Consider the following 21524-nt stretch of genomic DNA (forward strand, 5'->3'; position numbering starts at 1 on the left):
TAGGCTATGTTTACACAAATCTGTCTTCACTGCTCAAACAAATGGTTTAAATGGTTCTTTAAAGAACTGTTGCATGAACGGTTCTTTGAAGCCCTGAAAAAGGTTCTTCTATGGCATCGCCCTGAAGAACCGGTACTGGCCCCATTATTTTTTAGAGTGTAGTGTGTAGTAGTGATGGCGGTCTGACAACGTGTTTCAAACAATTAACTGCGCCAACCACAAAACCACGGCCCCGAAGGTTGCTTTAGTCCGGGAAAATCATGTGACATATTACCAGGGCAGTTGTGCTTTATCAACCCCCGTGCCCACCTATTACCCCTCCCCTCCGATTTTCTCACAGACACGCGTTACAACTGGAAAGATGCCAAACATAAAACAACACACACAAACCTACAGGCAAGTCCTTTACATTTAAAATACATACAAATAGCTCCGCGGCATGAAAACAAAACGCCAATGCAAGTCTAAGGTACTTGGCTCGGCGGCCAAAATCATAATTTAAAAAAATCAACAGACCCCGCGGCTGCACCAGTAATAGCCTTCCTGACTCGCACCGAGTCAACGCTAACCACTTAATCCGCGACCCCAGTTTAGGCGTGTAGGGGACTAAACACTCTGAAGTGATGAATTTTCACCCCCGCTGCATGGGGGGTGACGTCAACGACACATATTCGTACGCTATTTGCGCACAAAGCGGACCATATATGAACACATACACCAACATAAATGGAGATAAACTTAGCCTACAAAGAAAGAAAATGGATTCACAATATTGTGATTGAATTCGTTTAATTTGGTGGGGGAAAGACTACTCCCGTAAACTTGACTGCATATTACAGGATATTGCAGAGACAGTGCACTTGTAAGTGTACATGTAAAACCCCCGCCCGCCCGCACGACCCCGCCCCTTGTCCTCATCACAGGTGTGCGCGGCTGTGTCAGCATTTCACACATACACCCACAATAACTAGTCCCCAGTAGTTAGGATTGATACATATGTCTAAAACAGGGTTAATATTTTCTTATATCCATTTTGATGCCATCTAACACACGGTCAGCAGCCAACTACGAGCTAACCGCCAACACTCTCAAAACCCTTTGCTTGTGTGTACAGCGTCAGCAATGAAAGAGTAACAATGTGCAACGTAAGAATCATAACAAACAATCAGATTTGTTCTACCGTGCCAGTTTTAGTAGTGATTTATGTGAAATGTATTTTTGTGCAATGCGCAACCACTTAATATTTCGTATTTGAAAATGCAAATTATTAATACGTCTATAATACATATTTTCATAAGAAAACAATTAAGTGATCTGAGTCTCCGTTGAGGGGGCGGGGCTGTAGCCACGAGGTGGCGACGCCCCCTTTCGCCCCCCCACGGCGCCGGGCCTGGTGTGATGACGCAGAGTCACTGCTGATTACTGATTATTTTCTTGTAACAGCACATCGCTAAGTGTTTTATTCTTCTTATACCACAGCAATGTGTTACAGTTACAATTTTATGTGTTAAAGAATGACATGTCATACTTTTTATCCATTTACATTTACTGGTTTATGAAATGTGTCCTAGAGATAAACAGATAGTTACCGTGTTTATTTGCTGTATTTCTCTTCAATAAATGTTTCCCTGTGAATCATCCTGCAGAGCTTTAATAAAACTTCACTGTTTGCTGCAAAACTGGTCAAGTTTGTCACCTCGTCATTTCACAAAATTTTAAAGCTAGACGGCTTTTCGATTTCATAAAATTGGTGAAATTTAGTTCCGACTGAAATGTGGTCATTGTGATATGTTTATTTCTGTAATATCTCACGAAATATCAGGCCATTCTGTGGCTGGGAAGTTATTTATTTGAGGGGATTAAAGCAAATGATTTGCATGAAATCGCTCGCTTCACGCAGTCAAGCAAACAGAGGAAGTCCGTGCGCGCAGGCACAGTTTTACGGCAGCTGGCATCCACAGTGTTGCATTACTGCCATCTACAGATTTCCCTTTGAGCGTGCACTGACAGTTCCATCATTCTGTCGCTAAACGAACAGCTGATCACACCGAGGTGCTCGCTGAGCGCCCATATTTATTAGTTTGGTCCTGTGTTTCCTTTCCTTCGTATATAACATAACGTCTTTTCTTCTCGCTTTCTTTCCGTTACTGTAGTCGCTCTTTCATGTTTTATTCGCACACTCACGTCCTCCATTTTTCAATCCTGTTTCAAATTTGTATCCCACAATGCCTTGCCTGAACGGGGATCTTGAATAGTATCTTGAATTGGGTCATGGTGAAGCAGGAAAAAATAGTGGCGAATTTAGGGCCATGTGTCTCTAAATTAATTAATTGTTTTAAAAAAAACAAATACAATTGGAAGTCTGTGATTTGGGGTGGCACGGTGGTGTAGTGGTTAGCGCTGTCACCTCACAGCAAGAAGGTCCTGGTTTGAGCCCCGTGGCCGGCGAGGGCCTTTCTGTGCAGAGTTTGCATGTTCTCCCCGTGTCCGCGTGGGTTTCCTCCGGGTGCTCCGGTTTCCCCCACAGTCCAAAGACATGCAGGTTAGGTTAACTGGTGACTCTAAATTGAGCGTAGGTGTGAAGGTGAGTGTGAATGGTTGTCTGTGTCTATGTGTCAGCCCTGTGATGACCTGGCGACTTGTCCAGGGTGAACCCCGCCTTTCGCCCGTAGTCAGCTGGGATAGGCTCCAGCTTGCCTGCGACCCTGTAGAACAGGATAACGCGGCTACAGATAATGAGATGAGATGAGTCTGTGATTTGAATTCAGTAGTTTTCATTCCACTAAACAAAAATAATTGGGTGTCAGGGAAAATTATTTTTATGACCTACACTTGAAAAATCTGAATAGCAGTCTACCTTTAGGTTTAAATGTCAACGGCATTTTCAGCTCCTTTATAAAAACACTGAGCTGTTTCACTGTTGTGAAATTGTCTCAGTAACCGTTATTCTGTTAGATTCTTCTGATTAGAGAGGTTTTTGTTTGTTTTTTTCAGAAAAGTGTGTTGTAATTGCAAGTTTTGCAAGCTTCTTGAAACTGGTTCAAGGTCACTTGATGTTTGTTGAGGTCAGGGGAAAGTGATCTGGTGGTTAAAGATGTTCGAACTTCAACTGTGTCAGGAATGAATAAGTGATGACGTTCAGGAACAGTTTATTTCAGAGTGGTATCACGGCTTTCTTCGCTCTTCTTTCTCTAATAAACGGTCTTCTCTGGTCACATGTTGTTGTGTATTAAAGCTGTTCCTGCTCCTTTCGGTGGAGATAAAGCACCAAGTCCTGACTTGAGGAATAAACTCACCTCAGTTTTGTCCACAGGTTTATTATAGACGCTGTGTTTTCTATCACTCATGTACAAGTCTGTTTATTCCTGTATATATTGTACTGCTCGGCCTCCATGTTGGTGTCACTACTAACGTTTACTGCATTAGGTAACATGAACTGAGGTTCAACTTCAACATGAAGAAACCATCAGTGACATTAAAGAATGAGCAAATAAATAACAGACGGTTGTTTCAATGTTAACGTTAATGTTAAAATTCAAAGTAAATTCACCTGTACTGACTCTTTATTTAATCCACAACTAAAAGCAAGTCATAATCATACAAAAAAAAAATTACAGCATGTTCCTTAATGTTGATCACGTCCTGAACTCTTTAAATCTTAAACCTTGCGATTCAGTCTGAGTTCTGAATCTTTCCATTTCACAACCACAGACATGATTAAGTTGTTGGTACCGGGAGTGGATTGCTGTGGGCTTTATTTTGCTCAGTTATGGAGGAAGTTCTCTGAATGGAGGTGACTGATGATATGTTCATGCTGAAGTGCAGGTGAACTATAGTGTTAAATAAAGCCACTTCAAGGAAATTTCATTATTCATGTTGTTATACATCATAAGTATCTGAACTTTTAGAACTATAACTTATACCATGGAGAAATCAGACCTGGATAAAACCTTTATATAAAATCATTCTTCAGTGTTTTCACAGACAAAAAAAATCAAATGTTTTTGTTGCATGATGCAGTCCAAATAAAATGTCATTTTAAATGTGTTCATTGGAGTCCGGATTTAGTGCTGAAAGTCATTTACATCTGAGAGTTTTTCCTAAAAAAAAAAAAGTAGAAATGGACATTTTCACGTGAGGAGCGATTTCTTTCGTTTTTTTTAATAACCATTCCTTGACTTATGAAGGTCAACACACTTCTCTCTCATTGGGTTTATGTGTCTTTTATCTTTCCCATGTTGATGTTGAGGGAATTTGGCCTCTGTTGCCCTTTTTCCACCAAAGCAGTTCCAGGGCTGGTTCGGGGCCAGTGCTTAGTTTGGAACCGGGTTTTCTGTTTCCACTGACAAAGAACTGGCTCTGGGGCCAGAAAAACCGGTTCCAGGCTAGCACCAACTCTCTGCTGGGCCAGAGGAAAGAACCGCTTACGGCAGCGGGGGGCGGAGTTGTTAAGACCAACAACAATAACAAGACCACGAAAGGTCGCCATTTTTAAGCGACGAGAAGCAGCAGCTGTACAAACGCAAAGTCATCCATTATTATTATTATTATTGTTGTTGTTGCTGCTGCTGCTTCTTCCGCGTTGTTTTTGCTTCGATATTCGCGCCAAGGTTTATGCAAACGTAGCGACATAACTGACGTATACAGCAACGTAATGACGTATACAGCGACGCAACTGACGTATACAGTGACGTAATGATGTGGCTTCCCTTAGCACTGCGAGCTATGGAAAAGCAAACTGGTTCTCAGCTGGCTCACAAGTTGAACGAGTTGTGAACCAGCACCAGCACTGGCCTTGAACCAGCCCTGGAACTGATTTGGTGGAAAAGGGTTATGTGTCACCTCATATTTGTCCCCCAGTTAATCAGGAAGTCATGGATTACAGTGTGAAAGTTCCTACTGTTGAGCTTCGCAGCTTCACCAGCGCTGAACCCGGGGAATAATCTCACAGAGGCAATGATACTCTTTAGCCGTTATGGCATCTTTATTAACACTCATCACAATCTTACACTTTCTCTAGTCGCGGCGGGGAGAACTCCGAACTTTTTTTTTTTCCAGACATAACAAGCCTGGGCATGGCCTAAACAAAATGTGGTCTCACAACATGAGTTTCAGGCTTGTGACTTGTGACACATTGTGGTGAAAACAAAACACTACACCTCATTAAACTGCATTACAATCACATATCACATATTGTAACAACTGAGTACATTAAATAAAAGAATATCTCTTAACACCTACTCACTCCAATCAACTCAAAAATACACCATTAATTGGGAAACACGCTTCAGGTACGTTGTGTTCACGATCATTTCCAGGGGTGCCAATAATAGTGGCACATGTGTTTTTGTTAAAAATTATTTCTTGATGAGGGATTTGTTTTTCTCTGAATAAATTTATTTCAAATAAAGGTTGGCTTTTTTCTCATTTTTTCAGTGTGAGATGAAGCGACTTCACCAAAAAGTGGATTTTTTCAAACCTGTCAGTAACAGCGTGGAGAGCGTAACCTTGAAACAGCCTCCAAACATGGCCATCATGGACGACCCTTCCCAACAATCACAGCGCCCTCTGTCTCCAGCTTATTAATTACCCATCACTCATTACATCCGTCATCAGCATCTCTATTTATACACCACTCACTCACATTCAGTGTGAAGTATCATTCAGTGTTCTCTCTCCTGTCATTACCAAGCCGTTTACTTTCTGCCTGCCAGTTTGCCTCTTGACCTTTATTTACATGTCTGTGGTTGTGAAATGGAAAAATTCAGAACTCAGACTGAATCGACTACAGTAACAGAACGCAAGAAGAAAAAACGTTATGTTATCTATGAAGGAAAGGAAACGCAGGACCAAACTAATAAATATGGGCGCTCAGCGAGCACCTCGGTGTGATTGGCTGTTCGTTTAGCGACAGAATGATGGAACTGTCAGTGCACGCTCAAAGGTAAACCTGTAGATGGCAGTAATGCAACACTGTGGATGCCAGCTGCCGTAAAACCCAAAGGAAGAAGAAGAAGGTAAACCTGCGCATGCGCACACGGACTTCTCTGTCTGCTTGACTGCGCGAAGCAAGTGATTTCATGCAAATTATTTGCTTTCTTCTTCTTCGTCTTCTTTCTCTCCACCTTTTCTCACTTCTACGTGGGGTTGGCGTTTCTGACAAGTCTCCTCCACTCGCTCCTATGCTGCACTTCTTCCCCTGTGAGTCCTTTTCTTCTTAGATCTTCCCTCACACTGTCCATCCATCTTCTTTTCAGTCTTCCACGATTTTGTGTTCCCTGCACTTCCATCTCCACACTCTTAACCCAAACTAGTTGAGTTTACTAGAAAAACTTAAGGAAACCCGTTGCCTTATACGGCTTTAGTTTTTACAAAGCATAAAACGAAACTGTTTAAGTTGTATTGATGTAGATTACTTGGGCATATTCTAATTTGCATTAGTAGTCTTTACTCAAAATCATTAGTTGACATAAATTATCTGTTTTCTCAAGTCTTACCAACCATGTTCAGTCAAATACACATAAACAAATTATTCACATAACCCAAGAAACATTATTTAGCAGCACTAGCAATGATTTGTCAATGTAAATAATGTCTCATCTCATCTCATTATCTGTAGCCGCTTTATCCTGTTCTACAGGGTCGCAGGCAAGCTGGATCCTATCCCAGCTGACTACGGGCGAAAGGCGGGGTACACCCTGGACAAGTCGCCAGGTCATCACAGGGCTGACACATAGACACAGACAACCATTCACACTCACATTCACACCTACGCTCAATTTAGAGTCACCAGTTAACCTAACCTGCATGTCTTTGGACTGTGGGGGAAACCGGAGCACCCGGAGGAAACCCACGCGGACACGGGAAGAACATGCAAACTCCGCACAGAAAGGCCCTCGCCGGCCACGGGGCTCGAATCCGGACCTTCTCGCTGTGAGGCGACAGCGCTAACCACTACACCACCGTGCATCCCTGTAAATAATGTATTTTTTTTCTAATTTAATGAACAAGTTATTCTGTTTTGATTTAGAGACTGTATTAATTACATCGATTCAAGAAAACTGTCTGGGAAAAAGAAATTAAACAATACATTTAAATTGCTCAAGCATTTTTTATTGTAGAAACAGTGCAATTATGACTTGTCACAAACTTTGAATTCAGAAATGTATAATACAACAAATAAACCTATACAAAATAATTAAAAAATACTAAAATATAAACCGCAGTAAAAATAAAATAATAAAAAAGACCAAAATATAAATCACACTGAAATAAAAAATGCAGTCAATGTAAGTAATAACATTTCTTCACTGCAGAGAGGGGGAACACAGCCCCATGACACTTTTATACTTTAACAGTTTAGCAACTGCTTAGAGAACTGTCTGCTCCTAATTTGCTCCACTCATGCTCATGAAGAGCTATGCCCTGCATGTTTTAGGTATCTCTCCATTCTAACAGAACTGATTCTTATAATTACCTCCCTACAACTCCTTACAACGCCCTTCAAATTTCATATGGCAAAATGATTGAACAAGAAACGTCCACATAGTAATTATGATATTTAATTATTAGAATCAGGTGTGTTAGAGTCAGGAGATACCTAAAACATGAAGGGCAGTATCTCTACAGGAGAAGGGTTGGATGCCACTAACATCATCAAACAGATGAACATAAAGTGCTGACATATAACACAAACGTTTGCCCTCAGTCCGTGGCCTAGGTGAAACAGTATCTTTTTGAATGAACTCAAATGTGTGCCTCATGGATTTGAGGTAGGTGAGATGGAGGGCATACATCTTAAAAATTAAAATATTAAGAAAGAAATCGTATCTGTTTGCTCCTATGTGCTCCAATCCTCTTCTTTTGTCCAGACAAAATGGCGTGCTGCTCAGACTTCCACAACACCAAATCCACGAGGCATGCCCAGGCACAACCCAGAATAGGCCCCTCCCCTCCCTTACAGAAACATACCTTTATATGTAACCACTACTAAACATGACCATTATTCTGTATGTTTTCAGTTTTCTAATTAAATCAACTAATTGGGTTTAGTAATGGCTTTGTTTTTTTACAAAACATACTAGAATAAGTAATTAACACAAAAATGTTTTAATGAAATCAAAATCCGGGTTTACAGTGCATCACCATCCTTCCAACGTGCTCCTCCTCCCTTCTCATTACATGGCCATACCACGGGAGTCTCTTCTCTTGCATTTTCTTGGACGCTTCCGTCACCTTAATAGTTCCTATTATTCTTTCATTCCTGATCTTATCCATCTTTGTTACTCCACACACCCATCTTAACATTCTCATCTCAGCCACATCCAATCTTTTGTCTTGTGTCTTCTTTGTAGCCCATGTTTCTGTTCCATATAGCAGTGCTGGTCTTACTACTGTCTTATAAACCTTGCCCTTGGTCACAAAATTTATTTTTCTGTCACATAATACTCCTGATGTCTTTTTCCAGTTCCTCCAACCTGCCTGGATTCTATGTGTTATTTTGGCATCTACTGTAAATCTCCTTATTATGACTTGCTTTTAGTTGTGGATTACAACCCCGATTCCAAAAAAGTTGGGACAAAGTACAAATTGTAAATAAAAACGGAATGCAATGATGTGGAAGTTTCAAAATTCCATATTTTATTCAGAATATAACATAGATGACATATCAAATGTTTAAACTGAGAAAATGTATCATTTAAAGAGAAAAATTAGGTGATTTTAAATTTCATGACAACAACACATCTCAAAAAAGTTGGGACAAGGCCATGTTTACCACTGTGAGACATCCCCTTTTCTCTTTACAACAGTCTGTAAACGTCTGGGGACTGAGGAGACAAGTTGCTCAAGTTTAGGGATAGGAATGTTAACCCATTTTTGTCTAATGTAGGATTCTAGTTGCTCAACTGTCTTAGGTCTTTTTTGTCTTATCTTCCGTTTTATGATGCACCAAATGTTTTCTATGGGTGAAAGATCTGGACTGCAGGCTGGCCAGTTCAGTACCCGGACCCTTCTTCTACGCAGCCATGATGCTGTAATTGATGCAGTATGTGGTTTGGCATTGTCATGTTGGAAAATGCAAGGTCTTCCCTGAAAGAGACGTCGTCTGGATGGGAGCATATGTTGCTCTGGAACCTGGATATACCTTTCAGCATTGATGGTGTCTTTCCAGATGCGTAAGCTGCCCATGCCACACACGCTAATGCAACCCCATACCATCAGAGATGCAGGCTTCTGAACTGAGCACTGATAACAACTTGGGTCGTCCTTCTCCTCTTTAGTCCGAATGACACGGCGTCCCTGATTTCCATAAAGAACTTCAAATTTTGATTCGTCTGACCACAGAACAGTTTTCCACTTTGCCACAGTCCATTTTAAATGACCCTTGGCCCAGAGAAGATGTCTGCGCTTCTGGATCATGTTTAGATACGGCTTCTTCTTCGAACTATAGAGTTTTAGCTGGCAACGGCGGATGGCACGGTGAATTGTGTTCACAGATAATGTTCTCTGGAAATATTCCTGAGCCCATTTTGTGATTTCCAATACAGAAGCATGCCTGTATGTGATGCAGTGCCGTCTAAGGGCCCGAAGATCACGGGCACCCAGTATGGTTTTCTGGCCTTGACCCTTACGCACAGAGATTCTTCCAGATTCTCTGAATCTTTTGATGATATTATGCACTGTAGATGATGATATGTTCAAACTCTTTGCAATTTTACACTGTCGAACTCCTTTCTGATATTGCTCCACTATTTGTCGGCGCAGAATTAGGGGGATTGGTGATCCTCTTCCCATCTTTACTTCTGAGAGCCGCTGCCACTCCAAGATGCTCTTTTTATACCCAGTCATGTTAATGACCTATTGCCAATTGACCTAATGAGTTGCAATTTGGTCCCCCAGCTGTTCCTTTTTTGTACCTTTAACTTTTCCAGCCTCTTATTGCCCCTGTCCCAACTTTTTTGAGATGTGTTGCTGTCATGAAATTTCAAATGAGCCAGTATTTGGCATGAAATTTCAAAATGTCTCACTTTCGACATTTGATATGTTGTCTATGTTCTATTGTGAATACAATATCAGTTTTTGAGATTTGTAAATTATTGCATTCCGTTTTTATTTACAATTTGTACTTTGTCCCAACTTTTTTGGAATCGGGGTTGTAAATAAAGAGTCAGTGCAGGTGAATTTACTTTGAATTTTAACATTAACGTTAACATTGAAACAACCGTCTGTTATTTATTTGCTCATTCTTTAATGTCACTGATGGTTTCTTCATGTTGAAGTTGAACCTCGGTTCATGTTACCTAATGCAGTAAACGTTAGTAGTGACACCAACATGGAGGCCGAGCAGTACAATATATACAGGAATAAACAGACTTGTACATGAGTGATAGAAAACACAGCGTCTATAATAAACCTGTGGACAAAACTGAGGTGAGTTTATTCCTCAAGTCAGGACTTGGTGCTTTATCTCCACCGAAAGGAGCAGGAACAGCTTTAATACACAACAACATGTGACCAGAGAAGACCGTTTATTAGAGAAAGAAGAGCGAAGAAAGCCGTGATCCCACTCTGAAATAAACTGTTCCTGAACGTCATCACTTATTCATTCCTGACACAGTTGAAGTTCGAACATCTTTAACCACCAGATCACTTTCCCCTGACCTCAACAAACATCAAGTGACCTTGAACCAGTTTCAAGAAGCTTGCAAAACTTGCAATTACAACACACTATTCTGAAAAAAAAATCTCTAATCAGAAGAATCTCACAGAATAACGGTTTCTGAGAAAATTTCACAACAGTGAAACAGCTCAGCGTTTTTATAAAGGAGCTGAAAACTCAGGTGACATTTCACCTCCAAGGTCGACTGCCTTTCAGATTTTTCAAGTGTAGGTCATAAAAAGAATTTCCCCGACACCCAATTATTTTTGTTTAGTGGACCGAAAGCTACTGAATTCGAATCATAGACTGCCAATTTTATTTTTTTCATAGAACAATTAATGAATTTATCTCCATGTGGCCCTAAATTATCCGTTATTTTTTCCTGCTTCACCATGACCCAACTCAAGATACTATGTCATGCATCGCGTGGTGGGCTTTCCCTGTTCATGCAAGTCATTGTGGGATACAAATTTGAAACAGTAGAGAAAAATGGAGGACGTGAGTGTGCGAATGAAACGTGAAAGACCGACTACAGTAACGGAAAGCAAAAAGAACAAAACATGATGTTATCTATGAAGGAAAGGAAACGCAGGACCAAACTAATAAATATCGGCGCTCAGCGAGCACCTCGGTGTGATCAGCTGTTCGTTTAGCGACAAAATGATGGAACTGTCAGTGCACGCTCAAAGGGAAACCTGTAGATGGCAGTAATGCAACACTGTGGATGCCAGCTGCCGTAAAACCCAAAAGAAGAAGAAGAAGGTAAACCTGCGCATGCGCACACGGACTTCTCTGTCTGCTTGACTGCGCGAAGCAAGCGATTTCATGCAAATTATTTGCTTTCTTCTTCGTCTTCTTTCTCTCCACCTTTTCTCACTTCTATGTGGGGTTGGCGTTTCTGACAAGTCTCCTCCACTCGCTCCTATGCTGCACTTCTTCCCCTGTGAGTCCTTTTCTTCTTAGATCTTCCCTCACACTGTCCATCCATCTTCTTTTTGGTCTTCCATGATTTCGTGTTCCCTGCACTTCCATCTCCATCACTATCCTTCCAATGTGCTCCTCCTCCCTTCTCATTACATGGCCATACCACGGGAGTCTCTTCTCTTGCATTTTCTTGGACGCTTCCGTCACCTTAATAGTTCCTATTATTCATTCATTCCTGATCTTATCCATCTTCGTTACTCCACACACCCATCTTAACATTCTCATCTCAGCCACATCCAATCTTTTGTCTTGTGTCTTCTTTGTAGCCCATGTTTCTGTTCCATATAGCAGTGCTGGTCTTACTACTGTCTTATAAACCTTGCCCTTGGTCACAATATTTATTTTTCTGTCACATAATACTCCTGATGTCTTTTTCCAGTTCCTCCAACCTGCCTGGATTCTATGTGTTATTTTGGCATCTAAATCTCCATCACTTGCCACTGTGGATCCCAGGTATTTAAAGTTCTCCACTCTTTTCAAGGACTCCCCTTGCATACTAACCTCACCCTCACTTCACAGAAACTCAGGTATTCAGTTTTCTTCCTGCTGATCTTTAATCCTCTCTCTTCTAAAGCCCTCCTCCAAAGCTCCAATTTCCTTCCGACTTCCAATCTGTTTGTGCAGCATATCACAAAGTCATCAGCAGACAGCATGCACCAGGGAGATGGGTCCCTTATTCCTTCAGAGATGACGTCTATTATTAAGTCGAAGAGGTAGGGGCTGAGAGAAGACCCCTGATGCAGGCCCACTCGAACAGTAGTCCATCCAGTCAGGCCTACGCTGGTCCTTCCCCGAGTTCTAGCGCCCAAGTACATATCTTGTACTTAGCACACATACTTTTCTGGCCCACCTTTAATCCTCATGCACTGCCATAATTCCTTTTCTCGGTCAATGAATGCCAGGTGCAAGCCTTTTCTCCTTTCCCAATGTTTTTCCATTAGCTGCCTCAGTGCAAAAACTGCATCCATGGTTCCCCTACCTGGCATAAAACCAAATTGCTCATTGCCTATTAATGTTTCTACCCTAAACCTTTTCTCTATTAACTTTTCCCAGATCTTCATTGTATGCAACATCAATTTTATACCTCTGTAATTGCCACAGTCTTGGGTGTCTCCCTTCTCCTTGTAGATAGGTACTATAACACTATCTGTCCATTCATTTGGCATTTTCTCTTCCTGATAGATCTTTTGCATCAGGTCTCACAGCATATCCACTCCCTCTTCCCCCAAGCTCTTCATACTTCCACTGGAAAACCATCTGGCCCACTTGCTTTTCCATTTTTCATCTTTTTTAATGCCTTCTCCACCTCCTCCCTACTTATATCTGTGGTTAAACCCTATCCCCAAAAACTGTCCTAGGATTCTCCTCATTCAGCAAATTATCATAATATGTCTTCCATCTTTCCTTGATCTTGTCCTCATTATTTAACACCATTCCTTGGTCATCCTTAACTTGCTTTACATGAGTAAAATCCCTTGACGCTTTGTCCTGAGCCTTTGCAATCCTGTACAACTTCCTTTCTCCTCCCGGTGTTTCCAATTCTTCTTCCACCTCTTTCCACGCCTTTGCTTTGGCTACAGCCACCGTCTTTTTTGCGCTTTTCTTTGCTTGTTTAAACTCTTCTCTATCTACTTGTGATCCAGATAGCTCCCACTTCTTTTTCACCTTCTTCTTATCTTTCACCGCTTCTTGCACTTCTTCATTCCACCATCAAGCTTCTTTATCTTCCAGAGGTCCCTTTCTCAATGTTTTGCCTAGTACCTCCTCACCCACTTCATAAATCGCTCTACTATTTTCCTCCCACCACTGCTGGACTCCAGCGTATGGTCGTGTTCTTTCCAACACTTTCTCTTTAAACTCCCTCTTACGCTCTCCTTCTTTCAACCGCCACCACTTGATCTTTGATTCCACTTGCCTCCGTTTACTTCTCCTGGCCACTCTCCACTCTATATCCGCCACCGCCACCCACTCCCCATTTATGACCTTGCAGTTTCTCACCTCTTTCAAATGTTGCCTTCTACACATTAGAAAGACTATTTGAATTTCCCTCACACTGCTCTTGTAGGTCACATACCAGTTCTCTTCTTTCTGGAAGAAAGTGTTGCATATCGCCAGATCAAAGGACGTAGTGTAATCTATCACTCTCTCCCCTTCCTCATTCATGTCTCAGATTCCTCACCCTCCATGCACTCTCTTCACCACTCCTCTTCCTCTGCCGATATGTCCATTCGGATCAGCCCCCAGAATTAAACTCTCCTCTGGCATCATACCAGTCTGCAGATCCATCTGTACCCAAAAGGCTTCTTTCTCTTCTTCCTCACAGCCAGTTTGGGGTGCATATGCACACAGGCTGTTCACAGTCTCCTCAAGACTAAGTCTGATGCTCATCACCCTATCACTCCTTCTGCTAATGCTGACTATGCTATCTTTGAGATACTTTGATATCACAATCCCCACTCCATTCCTTCCCTGCTGGTTTGCTCCACTGAAAAGTAGCTTATAGCCACTTCCCAGTTCCTTTATGCTAAAATGGGCTTCATGAGAGAAAAATCCAACCTTTTAATTGACAACCCGATCCCAGCTGTAAAATATGGTGGAGGTTCTGTGATGTTTTGGGGCTGTTTTTCCTCCACAGCCCTGGAAACCTTGTTAGGGTCCATGGCATCATGGACTCCATGAAACACCAAGACATTTTAAATCAGAATCTGGCTCCTCTGCTGGGAAACTAAAACTGGGTTGTCATTGAATGTTCCAATAGTCCAATGATCCGATGCCCAAATTAACACAAAAATGGTCCACTGAGCACAGATTCAATCTTCTGCCTTGGCCAGCTCAGTCCCCTGAGCTGAACCACAGTGAAAACCTGTGGGCTGAGCTGTAGAGCAGAGAGCACAAGAGAGGGTCGAGGACTCTGGATGATCTGGAGAGATTGTGTCAAGAGGAGATGCCCTGCTCTGGATCTCCAACTTTATAAAATGTTACAGGAGAGACTCAGGGCTGTTTTACTGGTCAAGGGGGCTGGACAAAGGGACTATTAAATGCAGGGGTGCCAATAATAGTGGCACATGTATTTTTGTTGAAAATTATTATTTCTTGATGAGGGATTTATTTTCCTCTGAATAAATTCATATCTATTAAAGTTTGGATTTTTCTCATTTTTTCAGTGTGAGATGAAGCAACTTCACTAAAATGTGGATTTTTTTCTAATCTTTTTACTAATCTTTACAAGGGTGCCAATAATTGTGGAGGGCTGTGTGTAATTACTTGGAAATTTGAGAGAGGAATTAGTGTGTACATGTGACAGGAAGGGTGTTCGTTTCTCCTTAACCATGACTTTGACTTTTTTAACCATGAATCAGCGACAGCAGTGTTATAAAAAGGAGAGGATCTGAGACAGGAGAGCGAGAGAGCAGACGCTCCTTCTGCAGGTAAAGATCTCTCTCTCTCTCTCTCTCTCTCTCTGAAGATCTCCTCCTGGCATCATCTCACATCATCTACTGAACCTCAACATCAAGGTCCAGCAGCTAGTGGTGAGACTCTCTCTCTCTCTCTCTCTCTCTCTCTCTCTCTCTCTCTCTCTCTCTCACACAGACACACATGTGCATATACACACTGTTCTCTCTCTCTCTAGCACTGCATGCTGGGAGTTTGGGTGTGTGAGTGATTGTGGAATGAATGGGAAAGTTTTCTGACTGATACTTTCTTTTTCTACTTCCTACTTGTTTCTTGGCATAAGGTGAGAGGAGTTTAATTCATCATTTTGTGGTTATTGTTTGGGATTTTGTTCCGTGAATTATGGCGTCCACCCTCAATGAGGTCCCCCCCATCTATTAGACATGGGGTTAGAGTGGTGGCTGACGCTCGTTATACCGTTGAACAAATTCCCCTGGCTGTAGGAGAGCAAATCGGACACAAGAACATCACCTACGGCTCTTGTATGAATAAGGTCATGATGGCTTTTGTCTGCGAGGAGCGTCTAGTTCACCTGTTGGTGGAGAAAGGCCTGGTGTTAGATGATCAGTTTATTGTTGTCTCACCATTATTTGTACCATCAACATGTATTACCGTGTCAGGTGTTCCCCCATTTATCCCGAATGAGCTCCTCGAAAAAGAACTGACCCGGTTCGGAAAGTTTGTCAGTGGTTTTAGGACAGTCCGTCTGGGGTGTAAAGATGCTAGACTGCAGCATGTCCAGTCCCTGTGGAGACAGGCTTTCATGTGTCTTAACAGCCCCTCACAAACCCTTGAGATGTCGTTTAAGGTGAAATATGAAATTGGTTTCTCCACAGTGTATGCGAGCTCTGACAATATGAAATGTTTTGAATGGGGTGATGTCGGACATAAGCGCTCATCCTGTCTGAACAGAGAGCAAACAGCGGTCGGTGGTGCAGGTGAGCCACAGCCTGAGGGGGACGCTCACAGCGGGACCCCGCAAATCACACAGCAGGTCTCAGGAGACACTGATACCTCTTGATCTGGTACGAAAAGAAAGATGACAACTGAGGCAAACATCTCTAATTATAATGATGTTGAGGAAACTGAGGCACAGCCTGGATGTCGTGGAGTTGGACAGACTAAAGCAGTGAGAGACAGTCAGACAGCTGAGACTGAGGAACAGCTCAGTGCACGTCCCGGTTCTCTCAGACAGGTGCTTGGGGCCGAATCTGCGGCTCAACCAACTACAGTGCTTGACTTTCCATCCTTGCCTGTCTGTGCTGCAGTGGAGGAACAGGAGGAGGAAGAAGATGGAGCCATTCTGTCTTTTCAAACTCCAGTACTCAGCATCATTAAAGAAGGCCTTGTATGCAGTTGCTGTGAAGGTTCTAAATAGAATATCACTAGCTGGTGTACGGGAGTCAAGGTGGTTGGGTGTGTTGGCACCAAGTTCATCACCCAAAAGTAGCTGCAGATTTCTATATAAACCCTCCATAGAGAAATGCACAGCAGATCTGCAGTGGAGCTGTGGCACATATACTGTAGATCCAACAGATATGTGGCACATATAGATCCAAGGATGGAGAGTCATTGCCGTTTTCGTAATGATGAGGAGACACTGCAGCACTTGTGGCTCAGCTGTCCCAGACCGAGTCCCCTTTTTTCTGTGCTACAGCCGATACGCAGGGGGTTAGGAGAGGTTTTAGAAGATACATTGCTTGTCTTTGGTCCAGGGTACATAGCAGCACAACGCAGACATATCAATTTGGTTAACTTTCTGATAGGTCAGGCAAAAATGTGCATCTGTCTCAGTAGAAGGAACAAAATGAAAAGGACAGGGTCCACAGATGTTTCGAGGGCTTACAGCTGCTCGGCTGAAAGTTGAGTTTGTATATTATAAAATGATGTTGAATTTAGAAGCTTTTCTTTCTGTTTGGGGAGATGGAGAGGTTTTATACACGATAGTGAACCATTCCCTTTTCCTAATTTTTGAATCACAGTCTTGTATTTTGTTTTTTTTTTGGGTGTAATTTAATTTAATGATAATCCAACTATTAAAGGACTGGTTAAAGGTCAAGGTCTCTCTCTCACTCACTCACACACACACACACATGTGCATATACACACTGCTTTTTCTCTCTCTCTCTCTCTCACACACACACACACATGTGCATATACACACTGCTTTTTCTCTCTCTCACTCACTCACACACACACACACATGTGCATATACACACTGCTTTTTCTCTCTCTCTCTCTCTTTCTCAGTTCTGTATGGATTGTAATCTTACACAGATAATTACTCCACAAAACGTCTTAAGTATTTGGGAAATTATTTATTTTACTTATTTATTTTCATACATTTATTTTAAATAATGATGTAAGACAATAAGAAATGAATAATTTTTAAATTAATTCTGTTATATTTAGAATAATCTTCAGGTCAGTTGTTGTCAACAGAGGTTGCTAACTGAGAGACTCCACTTCTCATCACATGTGAACCGTGTTTATCTCGTGCTGTGATACAGAAAGATCACCTGAAAATATCAAAACTGTCCGAGTTTAAAGAGATTTGATATGAAATGGAAGATTGGAGACGACAGTTTGATTTTTTTGTTGTTGTTGTTTCTTTGTTTAAAACGATGATTAACAGATTGATGGACGGATTCAGATGATGAACTTGAGTATTGATTGTGTTCCTCTTGTCCTCAGGTAGATTTCTGCTCTCCATCATCTCACACTCCTCACACTCCTCCACCGTGTATCAGGATGAAGCTCCTCGCTCTGGTGCTCCTGCTCGCCACTTTCTCCTCACCGATCCTGACGGAGGTGGTGGAGGCTTTTAACAAGAATACGTGTTCTGATTCCTTCATCCACATAAAAAAGGACATCATCACCCCGACAATTTTCAAAGGGTATCAGTATAAAAAGATTTGCCAGCGCTGGGCAAACGCATACAGATTTGCTACACTCTATGACACTCAACAGAGGATCCCAGTCTACTCAGCCTACAGATTCACTGGTCAGCAGGACACCATCCGAAACGAAGAGTGGAAAAATGAGCCCGAGGTGAGTAAAGTTCTACCGAACAGAACATTTGTACCAGCATTTGTATGTTTGTGCAGAAAGGAGAAAGATGCTGTGAATATCAATTGAGAAGCTGCTGAGGTTGTTAAACTGCACTTATAAAACTCCAGCCAATCCTGATGAGCAACTCGTTTCCAGACAATTCAGTCTTTTGGAATGATGAAGTGAAAATTAATAAATCAAACTCAGTCAGATGTTTGTCGCTGCTCATCAGTTCACTGTGTGTTCAGTTCACACGTAAACAGCAATGAAAATGTTTTCTCTTTGAAAGCTAAAACCTTCCTGTGCTGCACGTTTTAGTGTTTCTGATTCCCGTGAAGGACGTGTTAATGTTTTCACTGACTAACAGCTTCTTTCTCTTCCTTCATAACAGCTGGAAAACATTAAGAGTCCAGAGATGACTGTGATCTCTCCTGCTGAGATGGACAAGTTCTTTCACCAGGCTGTGAACAGAGATTATGCAGAGAGCCAGAGAACTACTGGAACTGAATATACTCGAGGTCACGTGTTTCCACGTCAGTATGCTACTAATCAGGATCAGGCAGATTCCACCTTCGCGTTTACTAACGTAGCACCACAAACACAACACAGCAATGGTGAATGGGCAGAAAGAGTAGAGACACCAATGATGAGAGTGATAAACCAACAGTGCAGACCAGATAACAATAACCCCACTTATATCGTGACTGGGGTGGTTCCAGGGAATAAATGGATCCCCATAACAAGAGAAGTAAAAGAAAAACGTGAAACAATTCAAAATGGCGTTAACATTCCCAGCTATTACTGGACTGCTTTCTGTTGTCACAACCATCAGAATGAAAGAATTTCAATGGCCTACCTCACTCTACAAAATGAACCAAATGAAAGAACTTTTGAATTCAGTCAGATGAGTGTTAATAGGTTGAACATACAGCTCACCAGGCTGTACAAACAAGAATTCAGTGTTTTTGGCACATTGTGCTTGAATTAATACCATCCAAGCTCATTCCCTCTGATTCTCGAGTCAGACCTAAAACTGCTTCATCCACTTACTTCTTCAAAAAGAAAAAAAAACTCACTCTCTTTTTGATTTAATTCACTTGCAGCAATGCATTTATTATGCTTTGGGAATAGAAGGTTTCTTTAATGATAAGCAACTTTAAAACAATGACCAAATGCGAGGTACAAGGAACGAGACCGTCAATGACAGCGTAGCTCACTCTGGTCCCGTCTCATCCAGAAGGAACGATCTAAAGTGGGCCACCTTGCACAATAAATGCTGTGAGCTATATACACTATATACAAGCTATATATAGAAGTGATATCCACCCTAGGAATACCGACCTATTTACCAGAAAGAATCCAAAACAACGAGGAATTGACCGAGAAAAAGCAATTTTTGTTGAACTGCTCATTAAGGCTTAATTAGTTCATAACTTCATTAATAATTGTAATGAAGCAAATCTGGGTAGAAGTTATATGTACCATAGGTTCCCCTACCTTCATGCCAGAAAGAATCAAAATCGGTGAAGATTGAGGGAGAAGAAGTGATTTTCGTGAAACGTGGACGACAACGGACAACACATAATGGAATAAAATCATCACTTGTCAGCCGGATGAGCTAATAACACACTTTATTCTATCCCTATTCACTGGATATGAGCAATCCCACACTCTGATTGGCTCCTCTATTACTAGGATATCCGCTCATATACTGTGAGTAGAGAAAAACAAAATGGCGGCGCGTGTTACTGAACCAACCAAGGACGAAATAAAAACTCTACTCGAAAACAAAACCCCAAAATATACAAAAAAGAAGCAACAAAATATAGAATGAAAGTATTTGATGGTAAGAACATATCTGCTTTTTATTTTTCCAAGAATTATTATCACATTTTTCACAAATCGCTCCTGTCATTTCACTGGTTTGTTTACCTTCTAAGCGGAAATTATTTTGTTGGACGTTTTGTATAAAGTTTTTATTTATTGGGTTTGCAAAAAAAAAAAATGCTCTGTTTCTCAAAATCCAGCGAATGTGGATAGAATAAAACAGTTATTCCACTTGGTGCTACGTGCCTCATCGCCTATCAGCTCATGTACAACTCGATTTTGTGGAATAACTGTGAAGTGTCTGTGATGGAGTTACTGTTCCCACCAAAGTTGATTAATTTCTCATAATAACACGTCCCCACAGTGTTTCATTCTTCTCGTACCTCAGCACGCTGCCAACGATTACATTTTCACATGATACTTTTCATCCACTTATCATTACATTTAATATTATGAAATATCCATTAAACATGTTCTATGACAGTCATAATATTCTTTTCTGTAGTTCTGCAAAATAATAAATCTCTCGCTGTTCATCATCCTGCAGATCTTTAATAAAACTTCACTGTTTGCTGTGAAACTGGTCAATTTTATCGCCTCGTCATTTCATCACACTGCACAGTGACACTTTCTGTAAACCTCTCACATTGTTTTCAGAATTTAATGCTTTTTTTCCTGTTGATCAGAACTGAAATCGGGTGAGAACTGCGAGAGGAGACACAATTCTAACGAGAAGTCACAAAACTCATTAAAGTGACCTAGTAAGCAGTTCATTAGCCCAAAATTTGACAATACAGTGACCAAGTGTTGTGCAGAAGGATGAGTTCTTTCAAACGAAACAATCAGAACTGAAATCTATTGAGAACTGAGAGAGGAGATGCAATTTAACTGAAAATAAACAAAGTTGTCAACAAATTGTTTACAAAAAACAAAATCAACAAATAACCAAGTTTTGTTCCTCAAGAGAATATCGACCCAAAACATCGATCAGAACTGGAATCAGATGAGAAATGAGAGAGGAGATAAAATTCTTGTGAGAGACCTGGAAAATTCGTCAATTTGACCTAATTAGTAACTCATTCGCAAAAATTTGACATGGGGGTGGGGGGAGGTGTGTGTGTGTGTGTGGGGGGGGGGGGGGGGGTGTTAAGATACAAAGTGCATCCAGTATGGCAAATCTGGTTTCATCCAAGACATTGTCCAGCAGGGGGTGCTAGTGACCTGTTCCATCCATCCATCCATCCATCCATCCATCCATCCATCCATCCATCCATCCATTATCTGTAGCCGCTTTATCCTTCTACAGGGTCGCAGGCGAGCTGGATCCTATCCCAGCTGACTACGGGCGAAAGGCGGGGTACACCCTGGACAAGTCGCCAGGTCATCACAGGGCTGACACATAGACACAGACAACCATTCACACAAGGGCAGCTGGTGCATAAGGGCGATTGGGCAACGCACTCCCAAAACGAAAAAAAAAAAAGTTTTTTTTTCTTTTTTTAAAACAAACTTTCACCAGCACTGCTCGAGGCCATTTTAATCTGTCTCT

At 41.6% G+C, this 21524-nt stretch overlaps 1 protein-coding gene across 2 annotated transcripts; it reads left to right on the plus strand.

The window, feature by feature from the left end:
* The first annotated feature begins 15036 nt into the window (after positions 1–15036).
* On the plus strand, positions 15037–20563 carry LOC132884258 (endonuclease domain-containing 1 protein-like). 2 transcript variants are annotated; one of them, XM_060918076.1, is made up of 3 exons: positions 15037–15174; positions 17792–18148; positions 18540–20563. In XM_060918076.1, the coding sequence occupies exons 2-3, from the start codon at positions 17849–17851 to the stop codon at positions 19134–19136; spliced, it is 897 nt and encodes a 298-aa protein (XP_060774059.1). In that variant the 5' UTR covers positions 15037–15174; positions 17792–17848; the 3' UTR covers positions 19137–20563. The 2 variants fall into 2 exon arrangements, with proteins under 2 accessions (XP_060774059.1, XP_060774060.1); XM_060918077.1 differs by having other exon boundaries at positions 17796–18148.
* Positions 20564–21524: the final 961 nt, after the last annotated feature.

This window comes from Neoarius graeffei, chromosome 4, assembly GCF_027579695.1.
Source record: "Neoarius graeffei isolate fNeoGra1 chromosome 4, fNeoGra1.pri, whole genome shotgun sequence".
Classification (NCBI taxonomy): domain Eukaryota; kingdom Metazoa; phylum Chordata; class Actinopteri; order Siluriformes; family Ariidae; genus Neoarius; species Neoarius graeffei.

What these genes read in the sequence shown, in the direction of transcription:
- LOC132884258 (XM_060918076.1), top strand. Translation starts at nt 17,849, where the DNA reads ATGAAGCTCCTCGCTCTGGTGCTCCTGCTCGCCACTTTCTCCTCACCG. An exon ending in AGTGGAAAAATGAGCCCGAG is followed by an intron (nt 18,149 to 18,539) that starts GTGAGTAAAGTT and finishes CCTTCATAACAG; the next exon opens with CTGGAAAACATTAAGAGTCC.